The following is a 25318-nucleotide window of genomic DNA, read 5'->3' on the forward strand; positions in this document are numbered from 1 at the left end:
TGGACTGTAGCCCGCCAGGTTCCTCTGTCCAGGGGATTGTCCTGGCAAGAATACTGGAGTGGGTTGCCATGCCCCTCTCCAGGGGATCTTCCCAACCCAGGGATCGAACCCATGTCTCCTGTGTCTCCTGAATTGGCAGATGGGTTCTTTACCACTACTGCCAACTAGACGTGTGTAACCTAATATCAAAAAATATAAAACGAAGCCTTCAAAGTGGTTACAGTCTTCAAGTTGATGGAATAGGAACAAATAACCCAATCAAACATTTACCACAAATAAACTCAGGAAGAAAAGCAACCGCACCCAGTGCCCCTCCCCAACCCCCAAAAGGGCACATTTTTTTTTCTGAGTAGAGAAAGAATACTAATTAATAGACTGAGTTTTAGATATCTTTTTGCAAAGTGAGGGTTTTTTTTTTAATTGATTATTTTTATTTTTTATTGTTTTTGGCCACACATGGCATGTGAGATCTTAGTTCCCTGACCAGGAATTGAACCCATGCATTTGAAAGTGTCCAGCCCTAAGCACTCGACTGCCAGGGAAGTCCTGAATTTTAGGTAGCTTGATATTGATGTTTTTGTATAAATTTTCAAAGAGACTTTAAAATCCTGCTCTCTCAGTGCATATGGGCCCATCTAAAGGCTGTCACATTCCTCTTTGCTATTGGCTAGGAAGTAAACCTTCCTCAGTGGCTCAGACGGTAAAGAATCTGCCTGCAGTGCAGGAGACCTGGGTTCCATCCCTGAGTTCAGAAGATCCCCTGGAGGAGGGAATGGCAACCCACTCCAGTATTCTTGCCTGAAGAATCCTATGGACAGAGGAGCCTGGTGGGTCCATGAGGTAGAAGAGTCAGAAATGATGGAGCGACTAAGCATTGAGTGGCTGGAAAACACCTAGAAATTCTGGAAGTGTGTGTGTTCTCACTGAAGGTTCAAGAGCTGCTCTGCATGGGACTAGATGCCTGGGGGCTTCCCAGCTCACTAGGCTCCTTTCAGAACAGACGATCCCCACTTCCCAACGTGGAGCTGAAGCTGAAGCTGCATTTACCCTCAGATACCTACCCTGGGACAGGATTAGCAGGTAAATACCTTTCTGAAGAAGACACAGTGAAGAAAGAGAATTGCCTAATAGCCAGGGAGTAGCCAGGGAGTACTTCCTCAGAAGTAGAATAAATATTCTGATAAAAGTCATTACATTCTGAAGAGAGAGACTCATTTTTTAAGCATAATAAATGTAGAAAATATATATAAAAAAATAGATTGACTAAACATTAGCCCAAAGGAATTTCCTTAAAATGAAACAGGATGAGAAAATCTCTCTAGTTAATGCCTTTTCAAATTGTTTGCTTTGGGTGGTGGAAACTATCCAGGTATCAGTGAATAGTTGAAAGCATGTTTGTCTAAACTATTTGTTTACCCTTCAATGGGTAGAGAGTTTTAAACTTGGAAGGAATGTAAAAGTGTGACCAGTATCAGGACCTCTTATAGTCTCAAGGATGTTCATTTTGAGGTCAGTGTTAGTGATGAGGCTGGCATGCCCAGTTGGCAGTGGTTGGCTATGGACACCTTTGTTTCTTCCTGTTCTGGAAGAATCCTTGCTGAATTGTAGAGCAAAAAAGGTGTTACACATGAGATCATGGAATTGTATTCTTTCAGTGAACAGCGGGGATGCAGAAATTATCCTTGTCAGCGTGGAGGAACCTGCACCCCAAGAACCACAAGAAAAGAATCATGAAACAGATTAAGGGTCTTCAACATGGTGGCTGAGAAGAGACACCCCCTTCTGAGTTATTTAAATGGGGCCATCTATTTCTGGATACATCTCATGGACTTGCCATTTGCCATGTACTTTACCCTCGGATTTGTACATGAAAACCCCTCACTCTGGCTTTCACAAAGGAAATCAGTCTTTTTCTTTCCCCTGTGATAGGGCAGGTGTGAGCAGAGGGTCCTGAGATCCCCAGGGCACAGCAGTTTAGCAGCCCAGACCCAGCTGAGTGTTCCCAGCAGAAAAACGAACCTTCAACGTGGACTTCCCTGGAGCTGTGAATAAAGCCGCCACCTCAGGAGACGATGAAGAAATAGCGTTTTATTTCTTTACAAATTGATAGCCAAGACAATAAATCACTCCATAGAAAAATTTAAAACAAGATACATTGTTGTGACCTTCATAACAGATGGAGGAGTTAGAACAGTAGTGAAGTCTGCCTGCTGGGATGTCGGGTTGCAGCATTTTGTCAGGCTTGATGGATGAAAAAGAAAGTCCAACTCTGTCAATGGGGCAGCGAACAGAGGTGCGTTGCCCTGACACACGATGGGTTTTTGTAAATAACTGGAGATGAACGCAGGGCCAGGTCTCCCCTAAGCTTAGCTACCTTTGACGGATACATGATACAATTCATAGGATGTTTGGGGATTTATTCCTCTGTATCCAAGAACACACAATAACCTTCTTGGCCTTGTAACTTCCACCTCGGTATAGGTCATGCCCTCTAATATCCTTAAAGATGCTGTTGTGTGACAGTTCTTAATTGTGTGTCATTCAATGACCCCTTACACTCTTACATTGATACTTGTCATCCAGATTAAGTCCACGGTAACCCCACCACCCAGCCCTCATCCCTGGCCCAACCCAGCCTGTTCTTCATGCCTGAAAAAGAGAAAGGGTGAAAAATCATGTTTCAGAAGCCACGCTTTGCTCTGTGTTCTGGTTGCCTCACTCAGTGGCTGTCTGGGCAGAATCTATGGGGTGCACAAATCATTTTTGAAACTGCATGGAAGTCCCCCTCCCCCGACCCGTGGGAGAAGCATCACAGATAGATGCAAGAGTAGACTGAATCAGATTGGAATCTTAGGTTAACTGATGTACTTCCATTTTCTCATCTTTGAAGGCAGAAGAATTTCATTTCTTTTCCTTTCTTACGTCCTAAGGATGCTCTGAAGACAAATGAGAAAAGGTGGTTGATTTCTCAGGAATGGAAGCCAGTAAGCAGCACAGAAGGAAGATCAGAGCACTCTTTAGGGTCCTTACACTAAGACAGACAAGAAAGGAGTTAGGTGATGTGGTCATGAACTTACTACCCCAGAGATCCTGCTAAGATGGGCCAGCTGCCTCCTTCGACTGGACTGGGTCTCATGAGTGTGAGTGGGGCCCGACCGGTGGAGCTGAACAGTTGGTCCCCTCTTGGCAGTCCTGTGGTCTGTGTTTGTCTGTGTCTGTCTGAGAATCCTTTGTCTAAGTGTTTCCTTTTCTATGCATGTGCAGTTTGAGACCTGACTACTGGTAAAAACAAGTCAGAGCACTCTACAACAAAGGCGTGGCTCTAAGAGGTCCTGATACCGGTAACACTGTGTTAGTATTATTACATACTATGCTAGTCCTAATTTTACAAGCAGAAAAAGTTCCTACCTCTGAGAGGCACGAATAGAAAGAACAACACAGCTGGGGAAAACGCTGACTGAGAAAAGTTACTTTTTCATCTCACATACAAAAATCAATCCCCATTTTTCACTTCAGTGTCTAGTAGACTCTTGGAACTGGAGTTTACTTGTCAAACGGTCCATCCAAGATACCATATTAACTTTAGCTGAGCTTCACCAGTTTTAGGAAAATACTTTGTTATAACCTGAAGCTAAACATTCCAGAAGCAAGAGCAGTAATTAGAATAGTTTCAGGGCTAGGGGTTAAGTTTAACAATGAAACGTGAGATCTTTTCATGAGTTGTGACAAAAAAAGATATCCTAGGCATAATTGTGAATATCATAAACATAGAAAGTCACTTATTTCTGCTGCTTTGTAGAAATAATTTTGGAATGTAAAGAGGATAACTATTTTACAAACAACTGAAAACAACCAGATTCTTCCAATAATCATGGAATTAAAGAATGAAATAATGGTAACTGCTTTTCTGAAGCAGTTACCATGAAAAGTCAATGAAATGCCCCAAATCTGTTTGCACTTAGATCGCTGACCATTTACTAAGTGAGCTTATAGTAAATACTTCCATGCCTAGAAATTTGAAAGAAAGCTTTTAAAAGTACGACAAATACATTTCTAAAATAAGGTAACACCGTACCTGAATGAGACCAAGAAGAAGCCAGGATCCTTCACAGACTTGAGCCAGGAGGGCCCTGCTCATTGGTTCCTAAGCAACCACCAGGCTGTCAGTCACTCATCAGAACTGAAAGTTGTCTAAAATTTGCTCAAGGAAATGCAAATCAATGAGACCCTCAGGAAAATAAGACAGGACTATATGAAATTATGCTATGGTTAAGCAAAAACTTCACAAATGTAGACTCAGCTCTCAACTCATAACTGGTTCTGACTACTCCCTTACCTTCTTCTTTAGGAGCATGACAAGGAATGTGGAAAATTTAACTTGGTTCTTGGGGATTTTTGCAGCTAAAATACAGATAGTCATTTCCATGATATGAAATACCACATAGTGCTTAATGCGTGAGATGAGATGTGTTTATACGGATCCCTTCCGGATTCTGTGATGTCAGGAAATGCCTCTCTCTCAACCACTTGGCTCACTCAGTTTCTTAATTCATTTTTCAAGCACTGTGTTTCCTAGAAGCACTAATGATTGATTGCTGCTCATCTTCCAATATATTTTTTTCTACTTCACCATCTCTTAAGGTGATTTTTGATGAGAACAATTTAGTGATAAGCATCTTTTAGTAAAAGGAAAAACATGTTTGGAAAAAATAATCCATCCAAGGAAATAAAAGGAAGGGTAAATCCTTCTTAAGTGTTTTCTTTAAATTTTAAAGTTGTCTTTACTCTTGTTGTAGCCGAAATTTTGCCACATGAAGATCTCATAGCCCATCAGGTGAAAACATTTAGACTGAGAGAACCTCCTTTTGTGACACCATTTAACTCATACATTTTCTTTTCTTTTAAATATATTTAAGTAATAAAATTATTTCTGGGCAAACCAAAATGTTCTTAATAACCAAAGAGGAAGTTTTTAATTAACATTAATTAAATAATTAATTAAAAAGAGAAATGAGTAAGTAACGCAAAAGGTAGTTTGACCAAGACCCTCAAAAGATGAACATTTTGAGTGGATTAGAGCCTTTCTTGATTATGGCAACAAATTCTAAGAATGAGATCTGATATATCAAATATACATGAGTTACTGTCTGTGTATTTTTGGCACTTTAAAGAGCTACCCAATATGCAGGCATGTCCCTATTTAAAGAAAATCATGTAAACGAAAATCCAGAATTATAAGCACAATAATTTAGTAGTTCTTTTCATTATAAAATGCATCCCTACCTAATAGAACTTGCTATTCAATTCCTAAAAAAAATAAAATAACACAGCACCTTTAAGGCACAATTGAATTCAGAAAGAAAAAAAGGAACATCTATTTTTGAACATCTTTTCGGAAGGCCATCCATAAGAATCAGCCACATTCTGCCCTCATTGACATTTCAACCAGGTGGGACCATGGAACGTTTGCTCAAGGCTAATTGCAACTGTCTAGATCCATAATGAAGCCTTTCCTGGATAACCTTTATGAATTACAGTAAGTCAGGCTCCCCTCTGAGTGACTGGCTAGTCAATAAACTTTTCCCTTTGATAGGTTATTAGACGTCCGCTGTCGTTGCACTGATGATATTCTGTTCTCGACCGAAACCTTTAGTTAAGTGATGATGGCAAGTAGTGCCCTTTCTGATTTCAGGCTCCTGCCACTGTGGAAAGTGCCTTTGTTCTGCTGAAGAATGGTACATTTCAGGAGAATTCTGCGACTGTGATGACAGGGACTGCGACAAACATGATGGGCTCATTTGTACAGGTGCCGTATCGACCGACCCTAATCGTTCTTTGTCATAGTCAGCAGTGGAGACCACACTTGCCGTGCCCTGCTGCAGACGGCAGGGCAGGAGAGCGTCCTTGCAATCAAGACCTACTGTTCATCGAAAGTCACTACAGAAGGGAAGGGGCATTGATTCCCAAATCCAGAGGAATACACAAGAATAAAGCCAAATTACATGGCTGTTGGGAAACTTCCACAAAGTAACCCCTCTTCTCTATTTAAGCAGAAAAGAGAAAACAATGGTCTTGACAACCATTTTACTTTGAGCCAGATGTAGGCAATGGAATATTACTTTAAACAGGTCCCAGGTGCCTCTTCCAAAGACCATTGGATGATGTGTTGGTTGTTTGCAAGGAATGGGGTGTGTATTGAGGGGATGGGAGTGATGAAAAAACTTAGCAGTGTAATAGCTATTGCTTTCTTGAGTTATTGAATCCTGATATCAGTTATGTCAATAAAATACATCCCCTTGAATAAGTTACAGGGAAAAGAGACACATGTATCTGCTCTCCTTATTTCCAGTGGCAGGTAAAAGATGAAGGCTTCCATGTCATTAAGCTTCACTTTCAGTGAAGACCTTCACTTTCAGTTCACCCCTATGAAACAAGGCTCCTCTTCTGATTCCTCAGCTTACCTCATTCTATGTCAAGGGACTTGGTAGTTTTCCACATTTATTCATAAGTCAGACATAACTTGCTGTCTACAGGAAAACAAAATTATGACTTGGAAGCCACCTGGAGTGATACAGGATGGTCACTCTTAGATGCTACCCACAGGGTGGCATCAAGCAGCGGCCATTAATTGTGTGAAAAATTAGATTTCCCATAGCTGCTACATGAGATAAGATGGTTCCAGAATAGAATCAGAAAATCTGCTGAGGATGAATGAAATGGTCTTGCTGATGAACAGCCATGGTTTGGAATGACGTCTTTTATAACGTGGTGCCTTCCTATCGTGATGATGACAGCCCTGTGTACTCTGCTGCAGGGAATGGAATCTGTAGCTGTGGAAACTGTGAATGCTGGGACGGATGGAACGGAAACGCCTGTGAGATCTGGCTCGGCACGGAATACCCCTAACGATTACGTGGCAGGGAACCGGGTTCTTCTTTCTTCTCGGCCCTCAGAACGTATAAATGCAGAGGAAACCATGTATAATCACCACTACGACAGGTCAAACAAGACTATTGTATGTTTTTCTCTTTCTGAATGCCTGAATGAAATCTGGGTACCCATTAAAAATGAGTTAAGCAAATTCTGATGAAAATAGCATCAGAAAAAACTTTTCCTACCTTCATTTACATCAGTGGTTCTCAACAAGGGCAAACTTTACCACCCAGAAAACGCTTGACGATAATGTTTACAGGTAATTTTGTTGGTCACCCTGGGAGGCGTGGAGGGCGTGTTAGGGGTGGATATCCAGTGGGTGGGTGCCAAGGATGCTGTGAACATCCTCTGCGACACAGGACAGTCCCCCCACAGCAAAGAATGACCTGACTTCACATGTCAAGGGTGCCTGAGCTGAGAAACATTGAATTACATGGTTGTTAGAAATGTACAACCCTGTACAAGAAAGACCATATTCGTGTCTAAGGAAAAAATACAGCCTCACATAAATCCATTGATCATATTTTGCCAGGGTTCCATATCACTCATCATTTCCATGGAGACATAAGGTATCCAGACACACATAGGACATGGGGCAGAAACTACATCATCAGTGCTTTTGAAAAAAAGAAATAAACCTGGTCATTTTAGCCATTAAGTCATTTTTCTTATCCCTCCCCCCCTTTTAGACTCACACACAAAAAAGACTCTCTTAAAATGAAGGAAGATATTATGAAAAATGTACAATTCAACATTTTAAATAAATAGTGACATAACTTGCTTATATTCTGTGTCAGTATATATTTACCTACTGAGGATTAACTTCCCAAAATGAATTTTTATTCAGGGGTATCTATTTTCTATTTCTAGAACATTTTTTAATATTGGGCAGGAGTTACATGTATAGGAATTCTGATTTTTTACTATTTAAACTACTCCATGATAACTTGCCTTTTAAAAAGACAGCATATAGTTAGGTGTATGATGGGCCTGAAATATACATTCACCTCCCTTAAAAACTCTTATTTGTAAGGATACATTTTTTACTGGAAAAGTAGGCTCATGCAAAGAAATCAAGAAATTATATTAAGATTAAAAGTCTCAAAAGCTCAGAGGGTTTAAAAAAAATCCAGAAATGCCTGAAATAGAAATTACAAGTATTCAGTCAATAATAAGAACAAAATGTTTATTTTCTTAATGGTGATATTCTGCTCTGTATGAAATTCACATTGAATTATGAAAATGTACAATAATTCAGACTTCCCTTACATATTTACAGTTAAATCTACTTATACACATTAGTTAGGCAACCCTTAATTATTTAGAGCTAATAAAAACCCCACTTTTTTTTTCTAAAGGTGATTTCTATCTTGTAAAATCCTAGAATAATGTAACAAAATCATTTCCACATTAAGATGAAAAGTTTTACTTGGAAATTTCCTTGATGATGTAAATATTCTAGAGTTGTGGCTTGGACTTTTCTAAGTCACATCACCAAAAATAAGGAAAATATGCATCTGCTGAGTTACTGAAAATTTTAATATTGAAAATTATTTAAGATAAAATTTAACTGATGCTGATTTTGATAGTACTAATAGTGTTCTTGTACTTTAAGAGATTTATAAAATTGTCATTTCTATCCTGAGATTAAGGAGTGCAACCGTGTGATTGTATCTCTAGTCTCAAGTATATCAATCAATATATCAGTTTTTGTAAATGAGGGAAATAGAAGCTGTGAAGGAACAATACAGATTTTACTCTTTCCTCTTCTCTCCCTAAACACTTTAACCCTCAAACAAAGCTGTTATTGTTCAGTTGCAGTTCTGATGCCTTATGTGATGCTGCACAGACACTCAGCTTCATTACCTTATCCAGCCATCATAATGTGCACAAAAGACCTTCAGGTTCCTTTCTTGCAGAACTTTACTTTCTATAACGGACCAGACGGTAAAGAGTTTAGACTTTGTGGGTCATATACATCTCTGTTACAAATGCTTGTTTGTTTTCATTTAATATTTTAAAGCTGAAAAAACAAATTCATTCTGAGCTCCTGGACTGTAAGAAACATTGGGAGATGGATTTGGCTTGTACCCAAGCAGGAGTTTGCCAGCCTCTGCTCTACTGAAACTGCTCTTAGCTTCCTCTCTTAACACATAACCCTCGGTGTGTCTTCTTTTTCTTATCATTCTCTATATCTGTTAACCCTTTTCATTAACAGCACCTACAACAAAAATGCTGCTCTTTTTCTATTTTCATTTAACAAAAATGTCCTTGGCATTCATGTTTTTTTTTTTAAGAAAAAGTTAAAATATGGAGAAATTAGTGTATTACAAAGTTCAAAATGTGATTGGTCCAAATTTTTTGACAAAGCTGAAAATATAATTCAGCTCTATTCTGGGGTTTATTTAGCTTGGAAGTATTGAGCCAAAAGGAAATTACGGCATTAAGTCACATGGTACCTACCTGCTAACGAATATTTTTCTTCTAAAACAAAAATATTTTCATTTTACCACTTTCTGTCTGCTGCAACAGTTCTTGTGTGTGTTTATGTATGATTTTGGGTCTCTAGCAATGCAGACATCAATAGATCTATGAAGAAGTGATTTAACTTACATGTTTAACTTGGAGAAAAATAAACATAGTTACATACAAAGACATAAATTTCTACCCTTCTTAGATGTGATTTTGTACCTTGACTTTTGATTCCATTGCTTAGATAGAAACTCCCTCTTCAAAAAAAAAAAAAAAAAAAAAAATGGCAGGGCAAGAATAAACTTATAACAGTTGGAGGGAAATTTTATTGGCTTATTCAAGTTGGTCAGTAGTTATGGTGGAAATACGTCAATTGGGAAGGATACACGTTTGCCAATGGTATTAGCACCAACCCAGTTTGCTTGGCAAACCATCACTGAGGAATTCCTCCATAAAGGACTTTTGAATAAGAGTCTGCAAACATCCTGAGACCTAAGAGAATCACCCTGGACTCTGAGCTAATCTGGATTCTCACCATGCATTGGAAGGAATGGCCTCCACCACTTCAAATGCGAACACAACATGCGGATTAGACCAAATGAGAGAGAAAACCAAGAGAAAACAAAAACAAGACATAATTCAACCTTTGTTTGCAGACTTACTATCAAAGCTTTTGAAACTCCACTCAGTATTGAGTCAACAGGCCACTTTGTAAGCAAACAAAGCTACTCTAAAAAAGGTATTTTACTCCAGAGTAATACAATTCACATCTGGAGTCTGAGATGCCTGTGTTTAGCTCAACAGCTATCCCTGGATATAGGCTCCTTCTAAAATGTTCATACTCCCTCTAATATTAGGGAGAGAACTTTAAATGAAGTGGTACATGTCTAACTTTTAAGTCGAGAAGTATTTTTTTTTTCTTGTTTTTTAAAAAAGAGCCAAATCTGATATTGGTCATCCTGAAAACAGCTGACTGTTTTGGTGCTTCAAGCATTCATTAAGCAACTGGCCAGGTATGATAAAGAAACTCCTCTTGCACTCCAAGAGGCAAATAATCGGACCATGGCAGGAGTCTTATGGGTTCATCATGGCACTTTTGAAGCCAATCCTTAACCCAAAACACTCAGGGCAAAGGAACATTTGAAGCAAGAACCTCTACATTCTCCAAGATTTGTAATGGAATGATGTTCATTTCCATTGTACTCTTTATATACGCTGGACCATTTGCCTCTCTTCTATAATTTTTTCAGGTTAAGTTGTAGCAAAATATTTTAGCAAACATAAGAAAATAAAATGATATCACTAGAAATATTAAAACAATAAACATTCCAGAGCATTGTTGAGGAATGAGTGAAGCAACAGCTACTATAACAGATCAGCAGACATAACCCTTCCACACCAGACATGAATGCAAAAGGCATGTGATACTGGAAAGACTCGATAAAATCAACATACGTACATGTAGGTACAGATCACATGGTGGTCTCCAAATACAAATGAATTCCATCAGATTTACTGTACAGAACATCAATGGCGACAGATTGCACTTAAAACAGCAAAGTTAGTTTTTGAGGGGAGAAAAATGGTGGAGTCTTATCCTGGAAAAATAGCAAAAGAGGTATCATCAAAGAGCTAAAATCTTCTTTGGCATGGTAAAGGGGGAGACTGAGTTTACCAAACTTATTTACATGACATTTCTCTATATCTGTGGGTGATGCAATGCCATTTTGTTACATAAAGTTGTTCAATGTTTTAGAATATGCCTTCATATAAATATTTTATTCAATGTGTTGTATTTATGAATACAACAAATGCTATTAAACACAGAAACTGTACAATGCAGACAGACTCTTTGTATGTAGATTGAGTAATACACACCAATGGCTCTTGAAACACAGGTCCTACAACATGCAGTTCATCAGCGCTGTCCTCGTTCCATGCAACAGGTCAGACCAGACACAGAGGAAATGATCTAACTAAATCACAAATAACAAGGACCCCTCTGCAGTACGTCTAAACATATATTAGAAGAAAGTATTTTGACATCCATTCATAGGGATAAATGCCCTTATAGATAACTCATGTAAAAAACAAAACAGAGGTACACATTTACTGAAATCTCACTCATTTACAAAAATAAATCTTGTCATAATTTTAACTGATAAACAAGCTTGCAGGAGAGAAAAAGAAACCAGCAAGTAGGGCTGATTACCAAAAACATATAGGTGGGGTTTTTTGATGTGTGTGTGTGTGTGTGCGCGCGCGCGCGTGCACCTGCACACACGTGCATGGTAGGGTCAGTCCATCTAATTGGAATTTCAAGTTGTTATTCACAGTTTGTCACATACTATGGAGTATATGTCTTCCCTAAAAATTGATTAATGTAATTCATCTAATGTATTTTAACTTAGCCTATTAAAAATAATAGGCTTTGAAACGGTGTAATAAGAAATCAAGAGAGGTCAAAAGAATCATTTTGTTGTATTTGTACTTTAGCATTATCAACAATAAATCTACTCAGATGTTATGCTAACTTTTTATTTATTAAAGTGGAATTCAATATGAAAATGAAATAAGCATAAACAGTTAAATTGATAGTAAATCTTTAATCAGCTAAGCAGGCCAAAATTTTTAAAGGCTGGGCAAAGGCTGTCATGGAGACTTAGGAAAGCAGTGACAAAATAATTTCCCAGTAAATACAGTGCAGATGGGAGAAAATGGAGACTGGGTCATCCTTCCACATGGAAAATAACAAGAGGCCAGTACATGGATACCACATATAGTTTTCTATAAATGAGGTTCAGTTTGGTCTCAATTAACTGTTCAGAGGAGAAAAACATTGAAATTTATTAAGTATACACAGTTAACAAATATTTTTCCAAACAGTTTAGTATCAAACATTTTGAAACTCTTTAGAGCCAATGGTGAACATTTTGCATGGTTTCTTCACTGTGGAGTCAACTGTTCCTGGACTTTCTCAGTTACTGTCTTCCCTAAGCTCAGAATTCAGCAGTTGGAAATCCCAAAGGAAGTTAAGAAAGCAAAATCAAACAAAAGAAAGAAATAAAATATATATATATATAGGATGGACTGAAAACCTGATATTTGAACGTGTTGGTTTGCCTTTATTTTTAATCTAGAATAATTCAACAGACTGCATTCTGAGATCATGGCAAGGCACCTCTAATTCAGCTACAGGGCCACATGGACCCCAGAAGCTGAGTCAGAGGTATGGACTGGTGAAATACACAGTACCTGACTCAGCATGCTGAGCTAAAAAAAATACTTTTTTTTTTTCCCTAATGTGTCCGGTTTAAAAACTTGTCATTAAACACCAAAAATATTAAAGTCTAATTTATAACTAGCATTTGCATTGCTGCTGCAGGAAAGAACACAACAGCCGCCTTGCCCATGCTCTGCCGAGTATGAGTGGAACGCAGCCCAGATCAGGGATGGTGTTGTTTGTTTCATTAAAAACAGGAAGGATTCTTTATCTGAAATGGATTTAGGTAGCGCAATTCTTGTAGGTTGTTAATCATTGATTTTTTTTTCTTTTTTTTCCCAAATAATGAGGATTCATAGATGAAAAATGAACCTTAATCAGGCCTACAAGGCCTACAGAGTTCTTTTGACCCACTTTCTCAAAAACCAGTGGGTCTTGCTCGCTGGGCAAGGCAAATGTTACCATTACCAGTAAGCTTGTGATATGTATAAAACACACACACACACACACACAAAGAAACTAAAGGGGATGTCAAACCCAGATCATAGAGCGCTTCCCATGACCGCGTTTGACCCCGTTTCTCAGCCCGGCCGCGCGGGCCTCGGGAGCACAGTATCTGCTACTGGACGGGGCGTATATGTGTGTTTCATCAGTAGTGTGAGCCGGAGACCACAGTCCTAATCTTTATAGATGCAATTTGTCATAATAGGTTTAGAAGCCTTTCCATTTCCCTGATTGCTCTCCCAACTAAGCCAACTGCAGCAGTTAAGATTGAGAGGAACACCATCCCTACAAAAGGTCACAGACAGTAGAGCCAGCAGCCCTGGAAAAAATAAACGGGAAGAAGAGAACTCCAGAATAGCACAGGTTTACAGCATCTAACTAGAAATTTACTCAAGAGTATCTGTGTGCTACAAAAATCGAACTGAAACACACGGATTTCGCCGAAACGGGACTCAAAAAGGAATATGGGTAGCTGTCAGCAGGCAAGGTGTCGAGTGGACTCGTGAAGGAGGTCATTCACATGAAGTGTCACAGTCACAGAAAAGATATTAAAAAGGCATTCCATATCTGGTAGGGCATTCCATGGTCTGAGTTGAGCTGGTTGTCCAGGTGTCTTCTTGTGGGGGGGCGCGACGCGTTGAGATTTATCCACTTGCAACCAAGGAGTTCGGGCCAGCGGGGAGCAGCCTACCCCCAGCGGCTCCTGGGCCCCCGGAGGAAGCGGGAGGGTCTGGCCGGGATAAACTGCTCAACGGCGCTCGGGGGCGAGTCAGTCACAACACCTGTGAGGGTCTGGCTATGTCGTCTTACTTTTGTTGACTGGTTTGCCTCCATTCATGATGGCCGACGCACTCGTGCTTTTACTCGGCGTCACCCCGGCCTTCGGGACCGTTTCTCCGACGTCATGCAAAGATGGTTCTCGGTACATGGCAACTAGCGATGGGGCGGGGGAGGAGGGCAGAAAAGGAAATGTTACCTGGTTAGGTTCAGGCACACACCTCCGCTGGAGGCCCAGTCTCTTTTTTCCCGGAAGTCGAGTAAGGGAATTCCTGTTTTAAAGCAGTAAAAACCAGCCCCTGAACAGAAAGTATGACTTCCTTTCGCATTTTCCAGTTTTCTGTCTCCAAACCGTGCATGTCACTGTGCCTGGATTTTTTTATCCAGGAGAGAAGGTTTAAATGGGGGCTATAGACACACACGCGCACACGCACGCGTGCACGCGCACACGCACACACACACGCCACAGGAAGTATATGAGAATGGCAAACATTTAATCCAATTCTCTTTGTTCAGCGAGAAAAACTCAGACCTTCTTCCCACTGCTGCTGCTGCTAAGTCACTTCAGTCGTGTCCAACTCTACATGCTGTCAACACATGGACACTCATCTTCTCCAGTCTAGGCCTTTAGGTCATTAAATTCAAACTCTCAAGTGATTAAAAAGCAACATGACCACACTATGTCAGCTTCAAAGCCATACAAAGCAACAGGCAAAGCCAGAACCTTCTGGAGCTCATTGTTTAGATTTTCTCTCCTGCCAGTCAAGCACAGACACCCTTAAATAACTGAAGGTAAGTGTGAGGAGCTTTCTATTTTTATGCCTCATTTTCAAATGTAATACTGAATATCTGTAATTAATATCCTATAAGTCAGATGTCAGAGAAGGCAATGGCACCCCACTCCAGTACTCTTGCCTGGAAAATCCCATGGGTGGAGGAGCCTGGTAGGCTGCAGTCCATGGGGTCACTAAGAGTCGAATATCACTGAGGGACTTCACTTTCACTTTTCACTTTCATGCACTGGGGAAGGAAATGGCAACCCACTCCAGTGTTCTTGCCTGGAGAATCCCAGGGATGGGGGAGCCTGGTGGGCTGCCGTCTATGGGGTCCCGCAGAGTCGGGCACGACTGAATCGACTTAGCAGCAGCAGTAGCAGCAAGGCAGATATGCCGAATGGCAAGAGGATCACTGGGACTGACATCCCAGGAGGCTCCAAGGAATTGAGTAGTATCTGGTGACATCACTGATTCCAATAGTTTGTGTGGTTTTGTTAGAAAAGGAACCTAGGGAATCCTGGGAAAGGAACTTCCAGACTGACTGGTGCTTAGGGAAAATGAACTGACTTAAAATCTTCTGCCATCAGAAACACAAGTGAATTAGAGCTGCCCAACCTGCTTTTAGGGTTTTGAAATCAGATATTTTATGAAGATACCTTATGTTTCATTAGGATGAACCACCATATGCATATATACACACATACACATATTATACAGTAACGTATACAAATCTTAAATGCACAATATAAGTAGACACCTGTGGGACCACCACCCAGAGCAAGGTGAGAGATATTTCCAGCCTTCCACGAGGTTCCCTTGTGGCCATGGCAGAGTCATGGATGTGGCAGATAAACACGTAATACATCTGATCAGGATAATGCACATATGACACTCACCTTCCAATGGCTTGGGTAGAAAATGAGCTGCTGGTTTGGTTTTCTTTACTCTGTTTCCTTTCATAACTTGCCCTTCTTTATTCAATCCCAAAAACCAGGCTCTGCCAGATTCCTGTTGTCTGTACAGCATAGATGAGTAGATTACATAATAGTTTTCAAAAACAGATTCTTTAAACTTGCACTCAGGGGTAAAAAGTTCCTGTTGAGAGAAAAGGAAGAAATGAAGGTTAGAGGAAGGGACAGGAGCTTCCTTGTGTTTCCTCTTCCTTCTTGCAGAAACTCATCTAGGATGGCCGACCAGGCAGCACTCGGGCATGGATGACCAGATATTCCTCTTCCAATAGGTGTTAACTTTTATCAACATACAATGTGTCGAGAAGAAGCTGCTATTTTGGGGGAAAAATATATATATATATGTACGTATGTATGGGGCTTCGCAGGTGGCGTTAGTGGTGGAAAACTGGCCTGCCAATGTCAATGTAGGAGAAGTAAGAAACGTAAATTCGATCCCTGGGTTGGGAAGATCCCATGGAGAAGGAAATGGCAACCCACTCCAGGATTCTTTCCTGGAGAATCCCATGGACAGAGGAGCCTGGGTGGCTACAGTCCATAGGGTCACAAAAAGTCAGACACAGCTGAACTGACTTAGCACACATTCATGTATGTATGTATGTATATAGGCAAAATTATGGATGCCCTCTAATTAGAAAATAGAAGACAGGAGCAATAGTATTCGGTTGAACAGAATACAATTCAAGCAGGGTATAACCAGAAACAGCATGATAAAGTACCACCCTGTGCATGCCTTTGTGCTAAGTTGCTTCAGTCGTGTCCAACTATTTGGGACCCCATGGACTATAGCCCGCCAGGCTCCTCTGTCCCTGGGATTCTCCAGGCAAGATTACTGGAGTGCATTGCCATGCCTTCCTTCAGGTGGTCTTCCAGACCCAGGGGGCAAACCCATATCTCCTTTGTCTCCTGCATTTTCAGGTGGGTTCTTTACCACTAGTGCCACCTGGGAAGTCCAGCACCCTGTATTCACAATAAATTTAAAAAGTAATAATAATATTGGGTTGGTCAAGAAGTTACTTTAGGTTTTTCTGTAACATCTTATGGAAAAACCCAAATGAACTGTTTGGCCAAACCTCCAAAAGATATATTGAAGGTATTGGCTAACCTATTTTCAATATTTCTGTAGGAATTATTATTACATGATAATCTAACAGTTTCCAGTTGTTCACTGGATCACCTCTATTACAGGATGACATGTTTTACCTACAAAGAGACAAGCTGACACCTAAAACTAAACCCCTGACAATCACTTGGCACACAAGCTAGCCCCTGACGCTGACGCCAGGGGTCATGTTAGCTGGTTATAGAGACGGGAGCTGAAAACCACGATCTAACCCATGGTCTGGAGCCCCCCTGGAACTCTTCAAGAGAACCATCAATAGCTGTTATGACTAAATTCCAGCCCACCTATTTTGAAACAGCACAATGAGTTAACATGACTTTCAACACCATGATCTACATCAACTGATGAATAACACACAGTTGCTACTTTAAAATTATCATTAATATTACAAATATTCATAGATGAGTTTTACATACTTCTAGAAGTTAACCTACAAAAGCATTTCTAATAGACTTCTTTGAAAAATAAATTTAAAATTCCACCTTCCTAGTTGCATATCATGGAAGTCACTTAACTAGCTTTTGTGGCTATTTTATATAGGCTCAACTCTGTGCTATTCCATATTTATGAAATACAGATGCAAAGTAGACCTTTATTATCATTTTCTTTTTGAAAATATCACATATTTAATTTTTTTTCACCTTAGTAGATTTTTATGACTGCTGAAAAATGGTAACTTTGTTTTCTTTTAAAGAAGTTATTTTCTATACACATTCAGAAAAACACATCATTTAGGATCTAAAAAAATAAAACCTTTAAGAGTTAAAATTATGCTAACCATAATAAGGGGTATGACATTGTTTCCTGTAGAAATGGTCTTTAAGTATTTCCCATGAGAGTGCTAATTATCAAATGGTGTCTCTTGCAGGATACAATTTATTCAGAGTGCGCCATAACTTTAATTCAATGAAAGTTAAATTGTTTTCCAAGGGGAACAGGTTTTGTTAATGGCAGATGCTTCTCATGACAAAGATGACAGTTCCAGTGATTAATTTGATGAGATTAAAATAGCAGAAAGATAGGTTTAGCCCCTCTCAAAGGAATTTATGTAGCCGTCATTTGTATAAGGTACCATCTGAATAAATGTTCTGGTCTTCCACTAAGTTTTATTTCTCCAAATTTCCTATTAATTCTCTCACTAATAAGTGATAACCTTGGTTAGTCAATCTCCAGGCCCTGAACAAAAGAAAGACTGATAAAAGAGTCCAAGTTCACACATTTGTGGTGAGGTAAGGAAAATAAAATGGAATGCTCTAAATCTGGCTTATCCTCAAAATATTAATAAATATAATATTGGTTGAACATGGATCTTCTGGGACAAAGACTAGAATTTGGCATGTCCTTTGTCATTTTATGGAGACAGGCCAAGGCATCCAAAGGGCTTCCCTGGTGACTCAGAGGGTAAAGAATCTACCTGCAATGCAGAAGACCCAGTTTCAATCCATGGGTCAGGAAGATTGCCTGGAGAAGGGAAGGGCAACCCACTCCAGTATTCTTGCCTGGAGAATTCCATGGACACAGAAGTCAGGTGGACTACAGTCCATGGAGTTGCAAAGAGCTGGACACGACTGAGCGACTAACTCTTTCACTTCACTTTCAAGGCATCCAAGCATAAAAATAAAACCTAAAGCAGGTTTTATTGTTAAAAATCTGTCTTAGAATCAACTGGGAGTGGGTTTGGTAAAGGCTGACCCAGTTGATCATTCAGGTGGGGAGGGGAGCTGGCACCTGCTGGCTAAGATATTGGGTCTCTACCCATAGCCTTCCCTTATTAAGAGGATCATAGAAGACTGATCTTAATCTCCAGGAAGACTGACCTCCAGCTTTCGAAATGCAGGTCCACAGAGTAGTCAACCCTTCCTTACGTGGATCCGATCCATACTGCTGTGATGTATGAAATATGGAGGATGCTGCTTGCTTTGCAATGGCAATTAGAAATGTATGGTTTCTACTCTAAATTGACAAAGTTGAATATGAAAGATAATGAAGACCCTTGACTCAGAAGAAGTTGTTTATTCTCAGAGTGTACCTCAGTATGGTGGTGCTAGTGGTAAAGAACCCGCCTTCCAGTGCAGGAGACACAGGAGACATGGGTTCAACTCCTAGGTTGGGAAGATTCCCTGGAGGAGGGCATCACAGCCTACTCTAGAATTCTTGCCTGGGGAATCCCATGGACAGAGGAGCCTGGTGGGCTACAGTCCATAGGGTCACACAGAGTCGGACACGATTAAAGTGACTTAGCATGCACCTTATTATACCTCTGACACTAAGTCTTTTTAGATACAATGTTTGCATCTTAGGACTCCGAGGAAGTCAATAACACATCCTTTCTGCAAGCTGTGGCAGTGACTTCACAGGGAGGTGATTCAGTCGTCCACATTAGAGCCAAAGCTTTCAGGCAGTTGTGCTGGTAGAGACTGGTTGGTACTTTTTCACCCTTCTTTATTCTTGGTTAAATAATTACTGTGTATACACATACTCACATGCACACACACACTACATTTAAGGCTACTATTGTCTAATGCTTTTTGCTAGACTTTCAGAGAATTTAATCTGCTCATGAAATACGGGAGTTGAAAACAACCCCCCTCATTCTCAGGAGAACTGGTAGGATTAATGGAAACTGAGATTGGTAACTACTCATAAGGGACAAATATACTTTTAATTTGCAAATGGAAGATAGAATAACGGTGAGCAACATCTGCGGATCCAGACTGCCTAGTGTTAACCCTGACCCTACTCCTTCCTTGCTGGGTGTCCTTGGGAAAGTTACTTAATCTCTGGGCTTCAGTATTCTCATCTCTAAAATAGGTACAAAAATCACAGGATAAGGAACTTCCCTCGTGGTCCAGTGATTAAGAATCTACCTGCCAGTGCAGGGGACACAAGTTCTATCCCTGGTCCAGGAAGATCCCACATGGCATAGAGCAACTAAGCCTCTGCACCACAATTATTGCAGCTCAAGCGCCTAAAGCCTGAGCTCCAGAACAAGAGAAGCCACCTCAATGAGGAGCCCACACGCCCGCAACAAAGAGTAGCCCTCACTCGCAGTAACTAGGGAAAGTCCATGTAGCAACGAAGACCCAGCACAGCCAAAAATAAATAATAAATAACTAAATAATCATAGAATAACAGGATGGTTGGAGGAACTGAGCGACACCATTGCTGACTCTGGACTCTTTCTTAGATCTTGAAGCTGATCAAGTACAACACTTGCAGGCCTGCTGGGTGCAGCCCAGCAGAGCACATGTGAGGATAAATGCCCCTCACTTAGTCTCGGAGTTGAGCAGACAGACGGAGTGGCAGGAAAGATGATGGTTCTCATTGGAAGACAAAAGCCTTAGATCTTTAGTGATCTGGTTTTCAAGGAATAAAAAAAACCCGGATTTCTAGATAAAAATCTCCTGTGTATGTTGGCAACTATTTGTTTGTTCCTGCTTTTGTTTTTCAATATAGTGTGTATCAAGGATCTGAGATGCCCCCTGAACACATCAGTTTGAGACCCCCAGTGTGGACCGGCTAGAGAAGAACTAAGGAAGGAAGGAACCGCAGGAGGCTTGTCAATACAGCCCTAACCTGATGGATGGTTTTTAAACAATTGAGCAATACCAAGATTGTGCCAGTGAGACATTCTACAGCTGGCAATGATAATATGAGAAGACGTATTTAAGTCTAAGCTCAGCTATAAACTCTTTGAAACTGCCAAAATGACATAGATAAGGAGTTTGGTATGTCTTTTTCTCCTCCTTCCAGACTATATTTAGAGCCACCAACACTGCCACAGCAAAAATCAACAGTGATAGAGTCCCAGCAGAAGCTTAAATATTAATCTGTAACTTTGCCAAACGAAATCATCAAATCACAGAAGAGAAAAAACACAACAATGAAACAAAAATTTCATATCTCCTTTTCTGTTGTGGTTGTTTTGAAAGGAAAGCACCATCTGTGGTGTACTTATTATCTTAACAGTAGCAGCAGAATTCCTCTTTGGAGGGAAACGTCTTTGTTTAGGAAAATACCCTGATGGGCCATTTGCATGCAGCAAGCTAGGCTTCTTCCATCAGAATGAGAGAAACGGGTGGGGGAAATAGAGGACCCGGGCTCCACAATTTGTAACCAATGAAAAAGCCATAAACCCAGATAACTCAGCGTAATCGCTAACAGTAACCTTGAGACTCCTACTCAGTGGCTGGCAAACTACAGTCCATGGGCCAAATTCATGCTACAAAGTTCAGAGGAGAGTTGAGATCGCATGACCTGCAAAAACTGCAGTATTTCCTGTATGGTCCTTTGCTAAAAAGTTTTGCCAACTCTCATCCAAAGGTAAATTTTGAGGACTTTCCAACCTAGGGAATTGAGGGAGGGGTCATTAAGCTAGTTGCGAATCTTTCCAAATGAAGTCTGGATTGCACTTATTTTCATATATACAAATGCAGACCATTTGAATCAGTATTTTCATCAGTGTTTCAGCCCTGGAAAAGCCTTTATGGTATGTTTTGGGTCTGGGCTTCCTGTGAAAGTGCTTGGCTATGGCATAGTCCGCAATCCATTGAGTTACTACATTTCTTTTGTTTTTATCTCTGACTATATTAAAAATTGTTGTTTTGTTGCTTAGTTGCTAAGTCGTGTCTGACTCTTTCCAACTCTGTGGACTGTAGCCCACCAGGTTCTTCTGTCCATGGGATTCACCAAGTAAGAATACTGGAGTGGGTTGCTATTTCCTTCTCCTGGGGATCTTCCCGACCCAGGGATCAAATCCAAGTCTCCTGCATTGGCAGGCAAATTTTTTACCACCGAGCCACCAGGGAAGCCCTCCTGTTACTATACAGAACAAATTAATAAATGATCATGAAATTTTAGTAAATATTGATTCAGTTCAGTCAGTTCAGTCTCTCAGTCGTGTCTGACTCTTTGCGACCCCATGAACTGCAGCACCCCAGGCCTCCCTGTCCATAACCAACTCCTGGAGTCCACCCAAACCCATGTCCATTGAGTCGGTGATGCCATCCAACCATCTCATCCTCTGTCGTCCCCTTTTCCTCCTGCCCTCAATCTTTAAATCAGCATTATCCATAAGCTTGCTATTATTTTTATGATTAGAATAAAAATTTATTAAAGCAAGAAAATGGAAACAAATATATTTACAGTGTATCTTTAAATAAGAAGCTTTAAGATTGTAATTAAAATATGTGGGAGCTGGTTCTATAATGTTAAATCTGTTTTCTCCATAATATAGACATGAATAAATTTCTAAAATAATAATGCTTGCAACATGAACAGATGGTATCAGTGCTATAAATATTAGCAAAACTACCACAAAATAAATATGCTTAAAGAAGTATAACCCAACCATATACCATTCTCACAATTTGTTATGGCTTAAAAATGGATGCCTAATAATGCTACTAACAATGTCATTATTGTGTTAATAACACAGGGCTTCCCAGTTGGTGCTAGTGGTAAAGAATCTGCCTGCCAATGCAGGAGACACAGGTTTGATCCCTGGGTCAGAAAGAGCCCCTGGAGAAGGAAATAGCAACCCAGTCCAGTATTCTTGCCTGGAGAATTCCATGGACAGAGGAGCCTGGTGGGCTACAGTCCACAGGGTCACAAACAGTCAGACACGACTGAGAGACTGAGTATACATAATTACAGATAACACTTAACTTTGTGTATAATCCTGTACCAAGGACTCCTCTATACATTCACCTAATCAAGTAACCCACACTATAATCTATGAGATTGGGTGCTATTAGTACCCTCATTTTAGAAATGAAGAAACGGAACCCAGAGGGGTTAAGCAATTTGCCCAAGTACATTTATTTTCATCAAGATGACTAATTTAGCTATTCCTATCCATTTATCATTCAACTGAGGAGAGGTACTTTATTTTCAAGTTTAATCATTTTTTAAATTTAATTTTTTTAATTTGTAGTTTGCTTTTAATTGTAGGATAATTACTTTACAATACTGTGATGGTCTTTGCCATACATCAATGTGATCAGTTGCAAAAATGGGCTGAATTCTTCACCCTCCCCTGAATTAAAGGTCTTCAGCACGTCATTTGACTTGTCTTCTCACTGTGAGCTAGGGGGAGAGGGCAGAGGCTTGTCAGGCACGTGTTCAATTGGGTTTGCCCTCTCAGTCTCTCCACTGCGCTGAGAGCATGCTGGGCTAGCCTGCTGGAGGAGGGACATGTGGACGATAGCCAAGTCACCCAACTTAAAGTAGCCTGTTCCCAGACAAGTGATCAGGTCCTACCAACATCGCCAGAGCCACCTAGCCCAGCTCCATATGACTGTGGATGCACAAGCATTACACATTTAATTGTTCTGTACTACTTCAGTGGTCACTGGTGGCTACCTGGTATCATTAAGGAATTGATAACCCACACAGAATCCCAGGAGTGGCGGAGTCTGGTGGGCTGCAGTCTATGGGGTCGCACAGAGTCGGACACGACTGAAGCGACTTAGCAGCAGCAGCAGCAGCAGCAGCACAGATCGTTATTTACTCAGTGAGAACACAGGAAATATATAGCTTAGGGCTTTCTTGGTGGCTCAGTGGTAAAGAATTCACCTGCCAATGCAGGAGACATGGGTTCGATCCCCGGTCCAGGAAGATCCCACATGCCTCGGAGCAACTAAGTCTGTGCACCGCAATGGAGCCAGTGTTGTGGTGTGGAGCCAGTGTTTTAGAGGCCAGGACCACAAGTACTAAAGCCCCAGCGCCCTAGAGCCCCTGCTCCTCAAGAGTAGCCACCGAAATGAGAAGCCCAAACACCACAACCAGAGAGCAGTCCCCACTCAACGCAACTAGAGGAAGACCCGCAGGGCAGTGAAGATCCAGCACAGTCAAAATAAACACACAAGATTATTTTTAAACATGTACCTTATACAGCTACTCTTTATCTACATCTAACTATGGGTGAAAACAAATGTAAATGAAAAATAGTAATAACTGATTGATGCTATCACTTTGGCAGAAGAGTCACATGTCTTAGGATATAATTGTTAAGGGGGGGAAAAGTAGAATAAAAGAGTTAAAAAAAAAAAAAAAACAAGGACAAGAATACATGTGAATACTTAAAATGAATCTCTTCTCCTCTTCACCCAAGGCATATACACCTTCCCCAGCCACTGAATGATTGAAAAAACATTTGTACGTGCCTCTACAAGCTTTTTCTACTTTCTTTCCTTTAAGCTCCACTTTAAGTTAGACCTTCTCATAAAACTTTTTGTGTGTGTTTGCATTGTGGATTTTTCCTAATAAAAATGCTCAGTCAAAAACCACTTGCATAAATAAAAATGAAACCACACAAATAATCAAAAGTATCATTTATCCAACCTATAAAATACAAAGTTCCATAGAAAAATGAACTAGAAGTAGGTTCTGAAATACTCCTAAAATGTCATATTTGTTGAAAAATATTAAACTATATTGAGCTTTATGATTTTTAGAGCCCACTCACATATATTTTGTTTGATTCAACAGTACAGTTAAAAATGCTTTGAGAAGAAGAATAGCATGATCCCATGTCAGAGATGATGATCTTAAGACTCTGAGGGCTTAGGTCCTCATAAGCAATGGATTAAGATGCTTTCATGTCTATTTGTGTGATAATTTGTGTACATATTGCTGCTACTGAGCAATATTTATTAAAAACAACAACGTTGAAAATATGAGCCAAAGGTAAGGGGTTTCCCCTGCACCCACAATATCAAATAAATCATCTTACTGGAATAAAAGAGATCAGTAATAAAAAACTACCAACACTAACAAAAAGGAAAAAGAATCATCATCAACATGAACGTGTGGAATACAGAGGGAGCTCACGTGGTGCTGAAATGAAAACCCAAAGATTGTTTTCCTTTGCTGTTATATTATTAGCTGGAAACACACTGGCCATGAGTCCCCAGATTCTGGTTGCAAGTTGTTTGATAATTCCAAAGGATACACAAAAGGGCAGATAAACACCACTGAAGAGAAGGGTCAGGAGAGTCAGAAAAGAGGCAAGAAAAGAGCCACACTTTGTGAGAAGAGTGACCAATAAGAGGAAAATGCCAGCATATTGGCTAAACGACTTTGCCCAGATGAAGGCAACACCACGAAGCTCAATCCTGCTGTGGGTTTAATTATAGAACTAGCACTGAGTTATTTTCATGTTACATTATGAATTTTACAGGCAAAAGTAAATTGTTTTACTTTCCAGGTTGTTGACTGAGAGTATGACACTAGGAAATGGAAAAGGTCAGTTTTCATTCCAATCCCAAAGAAAGGCAATGCCAAAGAATGCTCTAACTACTGCACAATTGCACTCATCTCACACGCTAGTAAAGTAATGCTCAAAATTCTCCAAGCCAGGCTGCAGCAATACGTGAACTGTGAACTTCCAGATGTTCAAGCTGGTTTTAGAAAAGGCAGAGGAACCAGAGATCAAATTGCCAACATCCGCTGGATCATGGAAAAAGCAAGAGAGTTCCAGAAAAATATCTATTTCTGCTTTATTGACTATGCCAAAGCCTTTGACTGTGTGGATCACAAG

The 25318-nt window shown here is 40.3% G+C and overlaps 2 protein-coding genes across 3 annotated transcripts in view; one reads left to right on the forward strand and one right to left on the reverse strand.

The window, feature by feature from the left end:
- The window catches only part of ITGBL1 (integrin subunit beta like 1), a 228322-nt gene extending 216390 nt beyond the window's left edge, over nt 1-11932 (forward strand). The window contains exons 10-11 of the mRNA XM_040267415.1: nt 5693-5806; nt 6815-11932. Of these exons, the coding sequence (XP_040123349.1) occupies nt 5693-5806; nt 6815-6906 (206 nt within the window). The 3' untranslated portion in view covers nt 6907-11932. The remainder of the gene's footprint in view (nt 1-5692; nt 5807-6814) is intronic.
- Nucleotides 9626-25318, reverse strand: part of FGF14 (fibroblast growth factor 14) — a 637500-nt gene continuing 621807 nt past the window's right edge. For both annotated transcript variants that reach the window (XM_040267416.1, XM_040267418.1), the window contains exons 4-5: nt 15582-15780; nt 9626-14065 (exon numbers count right to left, since the gene is read on the reverse strand). In XM_040267416.1, coding sequence (XP_040123350.1) covers nt 13929-14065; nt 15582-15780 — 336 coding nt within the window. In that variant the 3' untranslated portion in view covers nt 9626-13928. The remainder of the gene's footprint in view (nt 14066-15581; nt 15781-25318) is intronic.

Source organism: Oryx dammah, unplaced genomic scaffold (genome assembly GCF_014754425.2).
Source record: "Oryx dammah isolate SB20612 unplaced genomic scaffold, SCBI_Odam_1.1 HiC_scaffold_24, whole genome shotgun sequence".
Taxonomy (NCBI): Eukaryota; Metazoa; Chordata; class Mammalia; order Artiodactyla; family Bovidae; genus Oryx; species Oryx dammah.